The sequence below is a fragment of the Azolla caroliniana genome, unplaced genomic scaffold, assembly GCF_043228905.1.
Source record: "Azolla caroliniana isolate FFs.n. ecotype wild unplaced genomic scaffold, voAzoCaro1.0.p SCAF_11, whole genome shotgun sequence".
NCBI lineage: Eukaryota > Viridiplantae > Streptophyta > Polypodiopsida > Salviniales > Salviniaceae > Azolla > Azolla caroliniana.
The window spans coordinates 19,833,450-19,852,548 of NW_028230446.1; the positions used below are offsets into that span (position 1 = coordinate 19,833,450).

At 37.5% G+C, this 19,099-nt stretch overlaps 2 protein-coding genes and 1 pseudogene across 2 annotated transcripts in view; 2 read left to right on the forward strand and 1 right to left on the reverse strand.

Annotated features, from left to right (window-relative positions):
• Positions 1-18,175, forward strand: part of LOC147858378 (protein DETOXIFICATION 16-like) — a 68,279-nt gene extending 50,104 nt beyond the window's left edge. The window contains exon 9 of the transcript XR_015530495.1: positions 18,061-18,175. The gene's annotated coding sequence lies outside the window, so the exon portion shown is untranslated. The remainder of the gene's footprint in view (positions 1-18,060) is intronic.
• LOC147858382 (vesicle transport v-SNARE 12 pseudogene) lies at positions 820-1,931 on the reverse strand (annotated as a pseudogene).
• LOC147858383 (protein DETOXIFICATION 16-like) lies at positions 15,048-18,175 on the forward strand. The gene is made up of 8 exons (XM_087327493.1): positions 15,048-15,458; positions 15,553-16,097; positions 16,193-16,279; positions 16,374-16,430; positions 16,653-16,891; positions 17,221-17,339; positions 17,552-17,641; positions 17,756-18,175. The coding sequence occupies exons 1-8, from the start codon at positions 15,087-15,089 to the stop codon at positions 17,828-17,830; spliced, it is 1,584 nt and encodes a 527-aa protein (XP_087183619.1). The 5' UTR covers positions 15,048-15,086; the 3' UTR covers positions 17,831-18,175.
• Positions 18,176-19,099: the final 924 nt, after the last annotated feature.

Below are 19,099 nucleotides of genomic sequence, written 5' to 3' on the forward strand. Positions count from 1 at the left end.
ACATACTTCTTTGCATTATTGATATTCTTCTTTTTCTCTTGTAAAAACAGATATTTTAGTACAATTCGAGTTCATGTTTAAAAAAGCTCTTTTATTTGAAAATAAAAACATTTGTAAACACGAACTCGATACATTAAATCAAGATGATATAAAAAACAAAGTTTTCATCACAAAGTTTTTTTTCCTAGATTTAAAAAAAAATAAAAATAGAGCTTGAGTTGATTAAAAACCAGAATTTTCATGATGTTTGTTTTTTTTTTCCAAAAAAAAACTCTTTCCATTAGTTATAAAATTTTACAAATGAGACGATTATGTACAAATCCCTGAAGGGACGCGATAGTTCCATCTTATGTGGATGCCCATTGACTCAAGAAAGGGAGAGGACGACCATTGTTGAATAAAGGTTATTTGTTGTCTTTCAACTCCCTCGGAGCCGCCCTTAAAGGCCATCATATTGGCTCTTCAGAGTGGCTACAATTTCACTCCATATCTCTTGCAATAACCTTTAACAATCGGCAACGGTTCGGTTCGGTTCGAAAGTCTCAAACCCAAACCGGTTCAAACCGAACTCTTAAGAAAATGTTGTAACCTAAACCGAAACCATTGAAACCGAACCGTTTACACAAAATTCAAACCTAAACCAAACGGTTCTAGAAGTACTAGAATCGTTAAACCGGTTAAACCGCGTTTTCGCGGTTCGGTTTTGGTTTTGGTATGAAACAAATTATTAATGTTTTTTCTCAATGCATTATGAACTTAACAAGTTATATCAATTGGCCATTATAATGATACATAAAACTTTAAATAAGAACAATTTTCTTATGAGGAAAGTTTCTCATATGCAACAATGAAAATTGCAACAACAAGAGCACCAATAAGTGCACCCATAATCCATTTGATGAAAATTGCAACAACAAGAGCACCAATAAGTCCACCCATAATCCATTTGTTGTGACTCATTCTTCGTGTCATGGATATTAAAATCTTCTTACTCTTACTAATGTTGTCATCCACATCACCAAGCTACAATATCAAAAGCAACATCCTCAAAAAATTAGCATAGATACATAACAAAGAATCAAAATATTAAGAGAACAAATTCTTAATTTTAAAGTCAATGGTCATTGGTAACATAATGTAGCTAGCATCTCCTTCAATCATCTGAAAAGTTTCACCAAATGGATGAAATGGTTAAGATTTAAACTATATTGCATCGATGACACCTCAACCAAAGTTGTGATGATTCCATGTGATTCACCTGCACTATCTTCTACATTAACTACTGATTAAATATATTGTTGTTTTTTGTTAGCTTCTATAACAGCTATCCTTCAAAGAATTCCTTACATCCTTGGTTTTATACATTTAGTGTCTTAGTAACTTCAATATAGCCAAAACTTGCAAGCAGTACTTGGAATTGTAGGTGTAAACACATCTCTTCAATTATCCTCTCTAATTAATCTGGTCTCCATATCCTCCGGCAATGGAGAAGATAGGTCTTATCAATACTATTCCAATACACATATAGGTAAGAGAATCCAATGTATACTGAAATTAAAACATTTTTTTCCTTGACATCAATAAAAACGATCGTACTGCATGAAAATGTATTTCTAATCTAGCTTCTCTAATACTAAAAACATTGAAATGTAATCATGAACAAATCAACCAGAGACAATATCTCCATTTAGAGAGTAGCAAAGTAGAAAAACTATATATTGTTGTACCTTATCTTGTGCATGAAGGAGTGTTTGTCTTTGTTGATGGAGATCTTGCAATATGGAAACACCAAGCTCCTCAGTTTCTAGAATAGTCCTCTTGCTTTCTCTAATTTTTTCACTAGATTGATTAAGCCTCTTCAGCACACGAAATAATTTTAAAATGACATCAATATAACAATGGTTGGATCCAAGTTAAAACCACCAAATCATGAAGAATGAACAAATTTAAGTGCAAATGCCAAACACTTAAATTTTAAATTTTAAATATGTCCGTCAACAGTATGAAAGTATAATGTTTGAAATTAAAAAGAAATAAATGGGCAATTAAGCACATGTTCTAACTTCTAATTTGACTCAACATATAGTCCACTACATCATCCTCCATAGCAATATCTTCCACATCTATATCCAACTTATTATACGCTTCACTAAAGTCTTCAGGTAATGAAACATTTGCCTCATTAAGGACATCCAACCATGACCTAATGCACATTTCAACCTTGAAAGTCCATGAGTGTAGACGAATTCTATCGTGAAAGTTATCTTTTGCTTCAGAATTAGCCTCCTCTGAAGGCACTGATGATGCTGGTATTGCTAAATAGTCACACGCCATCTTGTACATTCGAGGTAAAGCAAACCTAGTTTAGATGTAAACAAACATTTTGAAACTGATTTTGCACAAATTTGATGAAAAATGTTAAATTTATAATTGAGAAATGTGAAGCAAACCTGTTGTTAAACCACCATTGAAGTGGATCAATATCAGTTTGTGCTACTGCTCGAGGAATTCTCATAAACTGTTCCATTTCTAATTGTGAAGATGTCATTGATTCTTGAGAAGGCTTATTGACACCTAAGATTTCCCAAAGATCTTCACGTTTTGTAAGATCTCTTTCATGTGTTTCATCATTAGAGTTTGGAACATAAAGTACATAATTTTTTTCCAAGACTTTGTGAACCAAATTAATATCCAAATTCCTCTCAATTGTGTTATTGGATATTGGAACTCTGAAAACATATATGAAGACGAAACACATTACGTAATATGTATGAAAAAAAATATAGCAATCAATTTATTATGTATGAAAAAAGCTATTAATAGAGCAACATACCGTGGATCAAGAAAGGTCGCAATTCGAGAAGGTATGGACTTCAACGATTCTTGATATCTTATCAAATATTGTAAACATTTCTCACTAGCTTTTTCTTGCACTTCAAGAGTTGCCTTACTTGAGCTAGATTCTATTGATTCCACATCCACTCCCAAATACTTGTTACAATGTGATAACATGCCATTGAAGGCAAGAGAAGCTATTGAGAGGGTGGGGTACTTTGACCCACTTAAATAGGTATAAATTCTTGCAGGTAGAAGAAGCCATTGCTCCATTGCTTGTATGTGGTTCCAATCATCTATAGTAAGCATACTATCAACGAAATCCGCAACAATAATAGAGTCGGCTATAGTGCAACTTAAAACATCTCTAAGTTTCAAGGCTTCTTAATACATTTCTAAGGTGGAATTCCATCTCGTAATGATATCAAGACAAGGTGGCTCCCACTCTCCATGCTCATACATTGATTTAGAATACTTTCTAAATATAGCTCTACGAACTTTACTAGAACGTATGGATACCAAAATATTTCTCAACTTCATAGTGGAAGATGAGATGACCTCTAATGCAGCCTTAATACCAAGTTGAAATACATGAACCATACATCTCAACATAATATTTGATGAAGGCAAAATATCATCTCCATGCATATCATGTAACAATCTACCCAACTCATTTGAGGCCATAATAGCATCACTAGCACCATCAGATGTTATGGATAAGATGTGAGAAGAAATACCGAAGGATTTTAAACGCATAAATAAAGCTTGACCACAACGCTTACCTACGCCATCACCAGGAAATACATGGAAGAAATCAATGAGCATAGACATTGGCTTGGCAGATTCTCTACATATTGGATAAAATCCTTTCAAACTACTATTTGACCACCCATCAAACGTAATTGCAAAACGTGAATCGAGTGTAGACAAAAAACCTATAACTATTTGACGAATGACAACATACATTTGCCCTATTGATCGTTTTAAAGTACATGCTGACTTAAGCCTATACCCTGGTAAGACATAATGCATGAATTGTTTAGAACCTAAGGACTCAACATGGACATAAGGCAACATTTCTATGATTATATATTTTCTGACAGAGCTATCAATTTTCTTCTCTAATGTACGAGTTATTAGAAGCTTGGATGTATCTAAGGGATTTTGGATCATAGACATTGGACTCATACTTGAGGAACTATGTGGCTCAAATGTGCTATTAATGTGATGTTTTTCTAATAAATGTTTTGTTAGAGTACCCGTGGATGTATTAGTTGACAAAGTACTAGAGCAATGTGAGCATCGACGACGGGGCACACCATTATCTATGATATTTATCGTGTGTCGGTCTGTCCATGAAGTTCGTTGTCTCTTTGATTTTCCTTGAGAATGTTCATTGAAGGGGTGTCCACACTTGACTCCATGTTCTATGAGGAATAGAAAACTATATCGGACAATGAAGTCATAATTAGTGGTATAATAAGATGATACGTATAAAATCAAGGCCATAGATTACTCAAGATATTGAAGGAGATAGATCTTAACATGGAATATTTATAAGTGAACATAGATCTTGATTGAAAAGAGTACAAAATCCAATGCTACAACCTACAATCACAAGACACCTCTAAAAATTTGAGCAATGTGCTCAACTATGTCACATAAGTATGTACGATTGCACTAACATAAATACTTCTTTGAGTCAGAGAATTGGGATGAACATTGAGAAGTACAAATATCCTTACGTATGTTATGTATGTATGGTTTATGCAACACGAGTAATAACTTACATGCATATGTGTACATCCACGTGTTTGCACATTAATATCACGCATCATCGCACATTAATATCACAAGCCAAAAAGCTCAAAGCGTCTCTTTTTTCTCAACTAGCATTTGCCTACATTTATGTCAACATACGAAAGAAATTGTGGGACAGTGTATATCCTCCCAATTAAATCATGGGCAAAGTATTTCTAGATTAATGGTTCTTACTTTGATGAAAACATGAAGTTCTAAAGCATTTTCTGGCTGGAAGAAAACCTATTTCGTGGCCAATGTCGTACCCTTGAATCTACCATTATTTATCCCTATCTACTCCATGCAAAGAAAAGATGGGTCTCCCATGATCTTTCAATCTTTTGATCAAAAAATGTTTTAAAAATTCATTGGTGTAAAATTAAGCTACTTTTGGAGCAGTCATAAACGCCATCTTATGGTACTCGGCATATATATGGCATTTTGTTTTTGTACAACATATATGGCAATAGGTAATGCATTTTAGCATTGTTGCTAGTTGGCAATGCCCCACTAAGACTTGTACATGTATAAAGGTTTTCTTTACTTACAACACTTTCTATTAAAATTATTGCCTTATCCTCATTAATTGAAAAAAGTATTTCCAAAAATTATGCATATATTTTTTGTAACTTGATGGAGTAATAACATTTTTCCCATCAAGTGTCCTTTAATTTAATTATGTAGATCTAAATTTCTAAATCTATAAAGTTAAGGTTAGCAATGTAGCTCTAGTAAATCAATGGCATCCATGATCCTTACCATACGTTTCAAATACATAATTACATAATAGCCTGACATTGAACTCCTTATAATATGATACCCTTACGCCTATTTGGCATGTACTTTGGAAATTTATGCCTTATATGATGCATTCCACATGAACTGTGTTTAGGAAAAATACTTGATTAGTCTGAGCACTCACAAACTAGCCTGACCACTGCAGAAGAAGAAGGAGAGGAAGATGAAGGAGAGGGAGAAGAACTGTTGCAGTCTGTAGAAGAAGAAGGAGAGGGAGATGAAGGAGAAGAGAAATTAGAATTGAGACTCGTTAGTAGTTACTGTTTGATAAAGAAATAAAAGTAAAAAAGGTATACAAACTAGGTTTTTGAAAAGCTAGGTTAAATTTGATCACTTTTTGCTAAATTGACATAACTGACCTTCAAAAAATGTGTTGAGAGAGAAATTTATAAAAGTATCTCACCAAACCGTTAAACCGTTTAAACTGAAATTGTTAAGCCGATGAGGACTCAAACCGAACCGAACTGAACTGGTGTCCCCCCCGAACCGAACCATACCATTTAAGTCGTTAAACCAATTAAACCGCGGTTTCTCGGTTCGGTTTGGTTCGGTTCAAACCGAACCGTTGCCGATTGTTAGTAACCTTGTTGGATGTGCGGTTTGGTTGGAGAAGACTCGCCTACATTGTTGTTCCCATAGAATCCAAAGAGAACCGAACCGAACCGTTGCCAATTGTTAGTAACCTTGTTGGATGTGCGGTTTGGTTGGAGAAGACTCGCCTACATTGTTGTTCCCATAGAATCCAAAGAGTTATTGGGCTGACCAATTCCAACACCTCTTGAGATTTGTCATTAAGAGGAGTGGAGTGGACATTGCCGCTGGAGGAGAAAAATACCACTTGTGCTTTTATCACTAAAGTCATCCCCTCCTCCTGATGCTCGTATTTGCCAATTGCGGCCTGCCATGATAGCCAACATATATTTCCCCACTTGATTGAGCCTTGCACCTGGCATAATTGCAACAAGCGGCCAACCCCCCGGCATATTGATTCTACTACATGTGGGCACTCTACACAATTAGGAGAGCTAAGGTTCCCACGTTGCCATGCTCCCACCGGTAGGGACTTATGTATTAATAGCCATTGGAATGTGGTAATTCGCCTAGCGTGTTGTTGTTTCCAGATTTTTTGCCAAAACTTGGTGATTATTGTGGGAGGAACTTGAAATGTGTGCCAAACCTTCGCAGCAACCGGCTCTCAGGCGGTTTGACCAACTAGAATGTGGCGACCCAATCTAGAAGTGAATTGGAAGAAAGGGATGGTTTTGCTTCCTTGTGTTGCATAGGGATCACACCATGTCCATTGCAAAGGGTCCCAAAGGACCTTACGTAGCCATGTGTTTTCATGAATACATATGTGCCAATCAGGTTGTACTTTGATCGTATCAAGATCTACAATCCATTTATGACCAGTATACGTGAGTACTGGAATTGCGTTATTTTGTGTTGGTGTCTCAGTGTCTCACAATTCAGAGCCTTCGAGTTTGTCTGGTGGACCCCTACCTCTTGGGAACAGAGATCCCTCCTCCTCGTGGCCTATCCATTTCTCCATTGTCATCCTTTGAGTAGCAGATTCCCTAATTGTACAGTGTTAATGATTTCCGATCTTATAGTCCATCCGCCCCTGATTCCATGGAATATGTTCGCCTGATCTTGTAGTGGCAGTGACATAAACCGTTACCAACATTCTATACTTTTTCCTGGACCTTCTGCAATGTATCCCCTTGACAACCCCTTACGTGATCCCAGTAGTTGATTAGATTCATCCTTGATACATGGGTTCCATAGGATACATTGACTGAGCTAGGCAGGTTCGGATCTTAGTTGATCACACTTGAGCCCTTGACGAATGTCACACCATGCCTTCCACATGGATGCACTGAATCTATCCTCCAATTTGGCGGGAGAAACTAGGTTTGAGATCCATGTTTAGAATCCATCCCGTTTGGGGGGCCCAATTGACCCCTTTTGTGGCCTAAAGTAAGCGAAACGTAACCCCAATAGCATTTTCCAACAGTCATTTCCTGGTTGGAGTCCTCGCACCACAAAGTAAGGCTTTTGATTGTGAAAAGGGATCGATAAGACCCAATCCCCCTCTCGACTAGGCGATGTGAGTATAGGCCATGCCACCTTGGTGCGAGCTACATGGTCTTCCTTACTAGACCAAATGTAGTTGTGGACCAGTCGTTGAATTTGATGTATACTTCCGTTGGAGATTGTCCAGCATGATAGACTGTACCATGTTGTTGGAAGTAGTACCTGATTTGCCACTATGATGTGACCTGCTAGCGACAGTTTTTTCGAGCTCCAATGTATCAACTTTTGTCGAATGGAATGGATAATGGATGCAATCATAGTCTACAGAGGTATGTTGAAACCAATTTGGAAACCCAAATATTTGGTGCTCGCTCCTTGATTGATCCATTTGAAAGCGGGATGTGGGTGCCACATCGGATGTGTTTCCTGAGAGAGCCATATTACGCAAGATTTGTGCCAATTGATCATGGCGTTGGATCTCTTGCAAAATACAACTAGCCCACTTTCTAGCTTTTGGAGGTTTTCCAAGTCCCCTTGCATGTAGACTGTTGTGTCATCTGCAAATTCTATATCCAGGATGCTTTGATGAGAATGAGGTACGGGAATACCACGTAGGTTGAGATGTCGCGAGTTGAGAAAGCAAGAGAGTGCTTCGGCGTATAATAGAAATAAGGATGGAGCTAGTGGGCATCCATGCCGTATAGGTCGGGATATTCGGAGAAAGGGGCCCCTTTCACCTGCCAATGAAACGCAATTGTTGCCATTCCTATAAAGTCCTGCAATGCCTTTGATCCATGTCTCTTGAAAGCTGAGTTTCCCCATCACACTTTCTAGAAAGTTCCAGCATACCCTATCATATGCTTTCGTCGTTTCGTCTCCATCCTATGGCAATATTCCTCATTTTGTCGCCATCCTCAATGGTCGTTCCATCCTCTCAATTGAGGCTGCACATCACAATTCTAGCATGCCTCGGGCCTTTGGAGCAGAAGAATTCCTTCGTTGTTTTGTCCCCTACTCGAATCCATCGTGCCATGCTTCCATGAAACTCCATGTCATATATTTCCTTTTCCACCATGCTAAGTTCATGTTTGGCCGTGGCGACTTGTACTGCGATCCAAACACAGGATGGGTATCTCTGTTGGAGTCGTTGTAAGGCTATTAGTCCCCATTTTGTCCTTTGTTGCTTCTCTTGAGCATCCTTGCTTCTGGTCTTGACAATCTCATGTAGGAGAGTAGAAGCTCTTGTGAGTTTAGCTAGAAGTTTGTCAGATGTTGACGAGTTATTGATGGGTAATGACCATTGGTTGGATAGTTGGTCCTTCACGTCTATAAGTGTGTAAATAGTGTGTGGGATGCGAGTCTGGAATGGGCCCCATTTTCGGTGCAATTGAAAATGACCAGCTACTAGGTAATGGTCTGAGAAAGTTGTGCCTGGCGTTATGCGACACCACCCTCCCTTCGCTTCTAGATCCTCCCCCACATAAATGCGGTCAATGCGAGATAGGGTGGGTCCACTATTCCGCCTGTCTGATCGGGAGAATAGGAGAGAATCCCTTTTTCGTTGGAAGTTATCAGAATGCCATATGTCTCGCAGGTTAAGGTGGACACATAGCTTCTCACGTTGTTTACGTTCCCTTCTTTGTAGAACTATGGGGTTGTTGTTGGAGCTATCGTGAATGGATTCGATCATATTAAAATCCCCTCCAATGCACCACTCTTCCGCAACCGCTACTTGTAGGCGAACGCGGTCCCAGAATGTTGCCCTTTTTTTTCTACAATTTGGAGCATAAACATTCATGAAGCTCCATCGTTGCCCTTGGATGGCCAACGTGCAAAATGTGCCCTACTAGGTATACTTAGTGATTCTTGGTGTATTAAGCCTTGGGCTAGATGTTCCCGAATCAAAGTGCAAATACCACCATGATTTCCATCCTCCCCAATTGTTGGCTCCCAAATCGTTCGCCATGATCTTGGTAGAAGGTCTCCGACTTCCTTTAACTGCGTGTTATCGAGGTGGTGTTCCTGCAACATGATGATGTCAGCACCACTCCCTAGTAAATATTCTTCAAGATTCCTTCTTAGTTTCCATCTGTTTTGCTGATCTAGTCTACTTCTAAGCCCTTGCACGCTCCATGTTATAATCTTCATACTCATGGAGTGGGGTGGGAAATTGCCAGTTGTTCCTGGTGCTTTGCACAACAGGTCGCAAGGTTGTTAGGTACGATACGGATACCATACATATTAATACCTGCATATTACCTCCCAATTTAAAAATACGTTAAATACGTTTTCTTAATATGTTAAATACGTTAAATACGTTTTCTTAATATGTTAAATACTTATAGTAGGTTAAATACTTCTAGAATTTGAAATTTATTTACCTTTCTAAAAAATATCTATAATATTGTAAAAAACATCTATGTTTACACAATTTTGTGATTTACAATATAGTTCTACATCCTAAAATGCATATAAGACATTTGAACATTTCACATCCCAAAATACTTGTAATAATATGGATGTCGACATTCCCTTATTCTATAAATCAATGTAAGTGTGTATCACGATGTTCTACTTCAAATTATAATTATTTACAATTATGCCTTCATAGATTGAGGAATCATCTACGATTATCACACTCATGATAGGTTTCTCTTTTCTTCATTTTCTTCTTCTTCTTCTTCTATCTTCTGCGACTACCACACTCAGAGTTAGGACAACTTTATGTCTTCTTTTCTCTCTTCTTCTTCATCTTCTTCATCATCGTCTCTTATATTCTTCTTTCTTCATTCCTTTGGCTTCTTTTGAATCACTAAAATCTTTTTTTTCTTTTGCTTTTTGTTGGGGTTTTACTTACATTTTCTTTATAAATACGTATTATACCTGTTTTTTTATAAATACGTTAAATACCGTTGTCGTGTTGTTACGCGCGTGCGTATAGAATGAGGTAGGAGTATAGAACGAGGTAGGACCACAGGGATCTTGGACCGAGGAATAACCGAACAGGAGTAGGAGCAAGAAAGACAATGGTCGTGCTTCCACACACACACACACGCAGATACACAAAAACCGCAACTGAATGAAACAATGGAAGCGAGATGAATGTGTATATGTATGTATATTCTAATGAAAAAGGGTTACAACTGGCAGGCCGGTGAGCAACAAAACTCCTATGCCTACACACACGCACACAGAAGAGCGAGATGGAGACTCTGCAGGAAGCACTCGGGCGTTCCGCGTAGAAGAGTCAACCTCCCGAAAACCTGCACATAGCAAATATAGAGCAAGACGGAGGAGAAGAGCTTGGTCCTAGTTCGACAACATTTCGTCCTCAACAAAAGCGATCCCTTTTACGATTCCTCTCCCTCTCTTTTATAGCCCAAGGAGGGAGTCTGTTACAACTTGTTACCTCATCTTTATTCTCTTTCCTTTCAGATAGAGATATGCCTTGATTTCCTACCTATCAAATCTGTGCGACCTAGGATATTCACATCAGCCGACTTGTACCTAAATATGTACATTACAACAAAACTTGTGCCCACATGTAAGGGCTGGTTCGCGCACATCATTCTCTGATTCCGCCTAAGGACGGTTTTCTCCACGACACCGTATTGGACAAGTGTACATGATATTTGACTGAACAACATTGAGGTATAGTACGTACTATACAAATGATGAGGTATTATACGTATTTAAACGTTAAATACGGGTACGTAAACAACCATGACAGGTCGTGAGTGGGGAGCACTCCCCATTTAGACATCCAGTCATTTCCAGGGATGAAATAGTGGTCCACATCCATGAGTGGAGTTTGTGGGCTATCTTGTGAGCTTCAATTGCCCTTTTATGCTTCTCATAGAAATAGAAAAAGCTTGGAGTTAGTTGGGCGTCTATGATAGTCCGCAAGTGGATGTGGCAAAGATGAGGTTCCTCTTCATCCATGGTGCACTAGAATTCAGTGTTATGCGAATGCTGCTTTAGTTCATTCATGAGCTCTTCATCTCTTATTTTTGCTACAAAGCATGTTGCTTGGCTACATAACGTATCTTTAATCTTGGATTTCGACCAATGTTCCTATGTCAGAAGCAAGAGTGGAAAGGAGATTGAGGTCCTCGGAACTCCATTATAATGTACCGCTGATACATGTACCCTTATTTTTTCCACTGTCTTGAGCCCTATACCTAGCCATTTCAAGGCGTTTTGCGGGTGTGGTTCAAGGTCTTGGCTAGAGGAAGCATACTCATTTGTGTCCAGGAAGACTATGATCTGAGGCATGACATTCAAACTTCTACCTTGGTTTGTTGCTTCTGCATTGGGTGTTGTTCCACTCAAGCTCCGTATTAAGGTCTTAACATGACTTATTCTTCTTCGCTTCCCTGTTTTGTAAGCTTTAACGAACTTTATGTATTAACTTCATGTTTAAATGTCTTGGCCTCTCAGATATAGCCAAGCACGTGGTCGTGAACATATGATGCAAGACAATAAAACACACGTCTTGCTGCTTGCTTTGATGTGAAGTAGTCAACGTGTATTGGGTTGGGTTTTGTTTATTGCACTTGTTCGATGTAACTCCAATATTCTTTGCTCGGCAAGGTATTGGTGCATCTTGTATTCCCAAGATGCAAAGGTATTTCTACCAAGCTTTTCATTGGGGAGAGAGCTGCCCATTTGATTATTCGTGATAGCCGAAACGTGTTTGCTTCTTCTTCTTCTCTGTTTGATGAGCCGGTTCCTCTTGGGAAAGAGGAGGGAACTTAAGTACCTTACTAGTTATGTGCCTTAGAAGTTAAGTCTTATGACAACATTAGTTATGTTACATAGTGGTGGTGGTGTGTCCACACACTTGTGGTCTTAGCCTTTAGGATGTGTTCACACCATAGGGAAGTTGAGTTTGATTCTTAACACCTTAATTAGTTGAAAAACACCCCTTCTTTGTAGTTGATTTTCAATGTACAATTTTTTTTGCTATGCATTTATTGCTGATTAGCACATATGCATGGCTTGTACTATTGCAATCTGTTGTTATTATGGTGAGACATGACATATTATTGAGACCTTTGGGCATGAATGAGGATAGACTCTAGAGAGAGCACAAACATTGTCATGTTGTTTGGGTCTTGGTTGGATGCTTCTTATTTGTTGCTTCATTTGACGTTTCTTTCATGTTGTATTATTTGCCTTTCTATTTGATGTTTATGTATGTAGTTTTTGTTATATTTTTGTAGAATTCTTATACATTTATGAAATCCAATCAAATTTCAACAATTTCCTTCTTATGGACGTGCGAGTATTAAAAGAAATCATTTAATTATATTTATGCCGACTTAGAATAACGAGTGTGGCTAACAATGGCATTGTGATTTATGGCTTGTGGGTATTAAGTCGCTTTCCCTCTTTATTTTCTCATCACCTTTATTTTTACAAGTTATTTTCTAGATGCATTAATTAACTATTCATGAATATGATTTCCAAAGCATGATTGTGTATATCAACAATAAATATGATTGTGTGTGTGTGTATTTAATGTTGCTTTAAAGATATAGTAGTAATTGCGAATTAGAAATTGTGTTGAGTATATTTATCATATAATCATATAAGATTAATTATATATGCTAATGTGAGGTAATGAGGTAAGAGACATTTCTATGTATGTTAGGTCTAAGTTTGGAGTCTCAATAATTAAGTTTTACTAATTGATTTCATTGAACTTCAAGTATTAAGTTTTACCTGTGACAAATGAGAGAAGTATTGTAAAATCTTAAATTCAAACTATAAATTTTACATTATTTAATCAACAAGATATTTCATTGCCCAAAAACTTGATGTTTGAAATGGAGCTAATGAATTGAGATCTTACTAGTTATCTCAATACTTCTTAGCAATTTTCATAAGGACTTCTAGTCATGTCATGTCACATGTGCACATACACATAAAACGGGGAAAGAAATTTATTTTAAATTATCACATTGAATCAAGACTCAGGAGGAGAAGGTCATGGGAACTTGAGTGCAATGAGTCATGACTCATGACTAAGGATATGGTAGGAATGATCAAAGCCTTATACTCTTGACACCGTCATTTCTAAACTCGGTTCTTTTTGTCCCTATATGCAATGATGAATACTAAACGTTACTACAATGGACAATTCCTAAATCCAAAGTTGAGGGAAACATTACGTTGTAAACATAGTTCCTCGTAGAAATATCTACATAAAACCATGTGATACATGGATTATTGGCTCAAGTTGCTTTTCTTTAAACAACAGTATATTCATCAACATCATTTGAGTTTGATTCAAGTAAAATAAATTGTGTTGGATAATTAATGTTTAGAATCATACCTAGCAAAATAATAATAAGCTTGAGCAGATAATTAGAAAAAACCTCCTGAGTCATGTTAATCTCCATACCAAATTATGTCTTCTTGTTGTGACCTACCTAACACACATAATACCAAATGTCATGTGATTAGGAAACCATGAAACTTAAGTATGTAGCCTTTGAAATTAAGCAACTACGTCTAGTTAGAATTGTTATTTTGTTGACTTTACTTTAAAGCCTTGCAACTAGAGAAAAATAAAAACTAAGGAAAAGTACCAAGATACCCCTAAAAACTATTTATCACGAGATTGAATTTCACTTTCAACACATTGTACACATACTGATTTGTGTACCTTTGCGTACTCTTTATAGTAGTGAAATATATAAGAATGTCACATTATAAAGAGCTTCTCATTTTTGAAATTTGTATGTTGAAAATCACCGTTTGTTTTTATTATCATAACTCTTCCCTTGACTCCTTTTTTCTTCCGTAAATCGATGTTTGGTATTAAAACAAGATAATAATACATTCTACAACCCTTGCTATCATCAGTACTTCCTTTCTAAGTTATCATAATTATGTGCATGTGATAACCCCATAGGATCCCTAGAGGAACGACCCTTCTCTTGCCTGTGATGTTCATACACTTTGTCTATTTGGTACCTTGGATGATTAACCTTAGAGGCCACCGTAATCCAAGATCCATCCTCATCCCTTAAATCTTGTTGTCTTTCTTCAATATCTTTTTCTTTCTGTTCCAAAATAACGACACCCTTACATTTTTCCACATTTGCCCCCTTACATTTCAGCATCTCAGTATTGTTTAGCAGATACTCTGGCATTAACACATTACCATGGGAATTACTAGTCACCTGCACTACCTGTTTTTGTTAACATTCTACCATGAAGTGGCCCAAACCACCACATCGGAAGTAATGACCGGCGAATGATCCGGAATGTAATTGGGAACGGAATGATCTCATCTCTTGAGTTTTTATGTTTAGCCACAAAGGTCTCTTTTTTAGATGTATTCCGTAACATTCATAACCTATATCTATTAAATGCATTTCCCAGTAAAGAAGCAAATAATGTCTCTCTCATGAAACATGGCAAATACCTTTAAATTTTATATTCATTATCATCATCGAAACCTTTATGCAATTGAATATGTTCAGACACTGCTTTTATTTATAATTCTCTCTAGCCTTGCTAAGACTTGGCGTCTGACAGATTCATTTACTTGCTAACCTGAACTCACTATTGTGTTAAAAATAATAATTCTGTAATTCCCCCCAATCATGAGTCACAATAATGAGACTGATCATGAAGGAGATCTGGAACACCAATGTGATTTAAGTAATCATACTACCACCAGTAGTGACCAACATATGTTCTGCTTCCCCAACAAGAACAAGCTTCAAGGCAATGACCATAATAAGACCACCTCTGGTATTGTTGTCATGAATGATCTTGAGAAATCCATGACCTTGGTGAGTTGGAAGGAGATGAAGGTACAGGCCTGCCTGGCTGGACCCCTCATAATGGGAAACCTCCTCAGCTTCCTCCTGCAGATGGTCTCTCTCATCTTCGTCGGCCATTGCGGGGAGCTCGAGCTTTCGGGTGCCGCTGTAGCTAACTCCTTCGCCACCGTCACTGGCTTCAGTGTTGTGGTATGCCTTATCATTCTTTAATGATAAAAACTGTTCCAAAACAAAACAATAAAACCAATCCAACTTAACTTGATTTGTATCTATCACATTGTAGATAGGCCTGGCTGCTGCTCTAGAGACGTTATGTGGACAAGCGTACGGGTCAGGTCAATATGAGAAGCTCGGAATTTACCTTCAGAGAGCGATCTTGGTCCTCAATACCACATCTATTCCTCTAGCTCTGTTATGGGCCAACATGGAGACTTTACTTGTTTTCCTTGGCCAGGATGCTCAAATAGCAAACAAAGCAGGGACATATGCAAAATGGATTATTCCCACATTGTTTGCATCGGCGACAAGCCAACCATTTGTCAAATTTCTTCAATCACAAAGCGCAGTTTCCCCACTCTTTTTCATCTACATGTGCACGTTGATCCTCCATGTGCCCATCTGTTGGTTCTTGGTGTTCCAATCCGGCATGGGTTATGTTGGGGCAGCCATTGCCAACAGCATTTCGTATTGGCTGAATGTTCTCCTTATCTCACTTTATGTCAAGTTTTCGAGTAAGTTTGCGAAGACTAGAGCACCGCTGTCGTGGAAAGCACTTGAAGATTGGAGAGAGTTCTTCCGGTTAGCTATCCCATCGGTTGCAATGCTATGGTATTTACGATACACATATACATCAGTACTAGTTTGCTGATACGCCAGTGCCAATCAAAATTGACCTCAATTTTGTCACGGTTTTCTCGTCACAGTTTGGAGTGGTGGTCGTACGAGATGTTGGTGATTCTTTCGGGATTATTAAGTAATCCTGACCTCCAAACAGCAACAATCTCTATATGGTAACGAGATGAGATTGCATGGAGATTGACGCTTGATAACATTATCTGAAACCATTGCCATTTTTCTTTTCTTTTTTTCTTTTCTCTTCTTCAGTGTGAACACACAGTCATTGATTTTTATGATACCCATGGGTTTTGGAGCAGCTGCCAGGTGAGGCCTTTAAATGTGAAACTCCAAAGGGGAGGGGAGTTTACAACAAGTATTTGCATGTTCACTCGAATGCCTGCAAGTATTTGCATTATGGGGCATTCTGAATTGTTTGAAATCTTTATGTCCATCTGTGAATTCTCTAACAACAAGTTGCATATTTTACCAATAGTTGTTGACAATTGATTTGTATATATTGGACAAATCGGTTAATATGTTTTCCAGCACCAGAGTTGCTAATGAGCTAGGGGCAGGTAATCCATGGGCGGCCCGAGCTGTGGTGAGCGCCGCACTTGCACTTACCTTCAGCATGGCCATGTTTGTTGCATGTTTCTTGCTCCTAGTTCGGAATGTATGGGGTCATGTGTACAGCAACGAGGAAGAGGTCATCGACAGTGTGAAAGGGCTCATTCCTTTGCTCGCACTGTCCACAACAGTAGATAGCCTGCAAGCTGTCCTTTCAGGTATATATCGATATGTATACTAGGTGAAGACTCCGGAATACCCCTGAGTTTTCGGTTACTTCCACAAATGCCCCCAGTTTTTTGTTATTTTTGGTTACCTCCCTGAAAGAAAAAAATTAATCTGGGGATCAATTGACACATAATTGTCAGAAGGGGATTTGATGGGGGCATTTTCGGAAATAAGGAAAGAGTCGGGTATATTTTTGTGTTTCCCCCTTTATTGTAGAAATCACAAAATTCTGTTTTGATGAAGCTGATTCATGGATGCTTTTATATCGATGTTCGTTTATCCCTGTTTTCGGCATTTTGATTTGTGTTGGCGGCCTTAGGTGTCGCAAGGGGTGCTGGGTGGCAAAAATCCGGAGCCTTCCTTAACTTGGGCTCATTCTATGTTGTCGGGTTGCCCGCTGGTTGTGTTCTCGCATTTTTGTTTCATCTTCAAGGCAAGGTATTTTCATGAAAACCATAAAACAATAACTTTGATGAACAAGGAAGTTTAATATGTCTTATTCATGAAATTTCATTGATTTTGAGACCAGATAAAATGTTAACTATTTCCTTGTGTCTAGAGAGTTTCTAACAGGCACTTTAATGTTTTACTAAATTTACATTGATCCTAACACATTCTTGTTTGCTACTCTGATGTTTTGAATGCTCTAGGGTCTTTGGCTCGGGTTGACTATTGGTGCATCTGTACAATTGGTTTCCTATTTAATAATAATCACTCGTTTCACTGATTGGAAAAAAGAGGTAAAAGAATGTTAATGTACTCAATTGTTTTTGTGTGTTGTTAGTCCAGTCACATGCTCAGAAAACATGGATTTAGTACTAACAAGCTTTTATTTGTGTGATGATATTAAATAGGCTGAGAAAGCGGTATTGCGAATGAGTTCACCTTATACATTAGTAACCGAACCCCTCCTTAGTGCTGATAAATAAACTAATTTCATGGGCATGAAAGTATACGGCACGTTCCAAGAATGAATAAATAAAATCAAAGCAAGGTTTTCCAGTAGATCTAAACATATGATGATTGTGTGTTTGTTCCTATTGGACTCAAACACATCAGCAAGATAGAAAGGAAATTAACAAAATCTCTCTATTGAAAGCCACAAAACAAAGAGAATATACATGATATTCATATAATCTTGTTTACTTTCTCTTAAAAGTGTAAAATTTGATTGCGAGGCCAATTGGTTTCATTGGAAAACAATATGTATGTGACTTGAAAAGGTATTTGAAATTTTTGGTGGACCAACTAATACATATGAGAAAAAGTTGTTACTGTTATTTCTCTAACTATTTCAAACAATAATCGATATATTCTCAATCATTGATAATAAATCCGTAGGAATAACATGATATACAGCAAGGGAATGTTAGGACTTGGCACATTTCTGCCCTTTTGGGTCATCTATAAAATTTGCATTGATTAAAACTCAGGCTTTTAATTTACGATGTAAACTAAGCCAAAGAGATGTGGATTATTTAACATGTCATAAAAATAGTTGTTAAAATGCAAATTTTGATCTCGCAATTAACTTCATTATCATTGCTAGATTGTCATACACCTTGACTGTGGATAATACTGATGTGGATAACACTCACGTTAGGTTGTGTTCCTCCTTTTTTTTTTTTTTTATAAACTATCCTCCATTAGTATTAAAATTAAAGTGGCCAAAGGCAAGATATAAGATAATCCAACATTACAATGAATATTGTGTAGCCATGTTAACTCACCGAAGCCAATCTTTTCTAGATAAAGATAAATAATAAAAAATTCTAGCCAATATTATTCATATTCGGCATCCAAGAATAATGTTTCATCGAAACAACCCCTTTCTTTCAATCTCACCATGCATCTCACGTCCCTCCTTTCTAATAGATATCTCAGGCTAGGTTGTGTTCCTCCTTTCTAATAGATATCTAAGGCTTCTCGTGTTGATCTCTTGTAAGTAATTTTTTTAGTACACTGAGGTGAGGTTGTGTTCCCGAACTTATATCATTGGAATTGTGCTTAATCCTTGTGGTTCAAAGGCTATGATTTCCCATTTGGAAACAAAGGCACGCAACAAAACTAGTTCTTAACTAAATCTTTTATTATAAATTTCTCGATACAATGTTAATCATGAAAACTTGCATTTATTAATTCGAAGCACATTTAAAAGTTATTTCTTTTTATCATGGGTATCAATTGCTTGGGTTGAT

Bases quoted from the DNA above. Each gene is read 5' to 3' on its own strand.
- LOC147858383 (XM_087327493.1), top strand. From the start codon at position 15,087: ATGAGTCACAATAATGAGACTGATCATGAAGGAGATCTGGAACACCAA. The intron at 16,892-17,220 runs GTATATATCGAT...TGGCGGCCTTAG, and splicing joins CCTGCAAGCTGTCCTTTCAG to GTGTCGCAAGGGGTGCTGGG. The intron at 17,642-17,755 runs GTAAAAGAATGT...GATATTAAATAG, and splicing joins TCACTGATTGGAAAAAAGAG to GCTGAGAAAGCGGTATTGCG.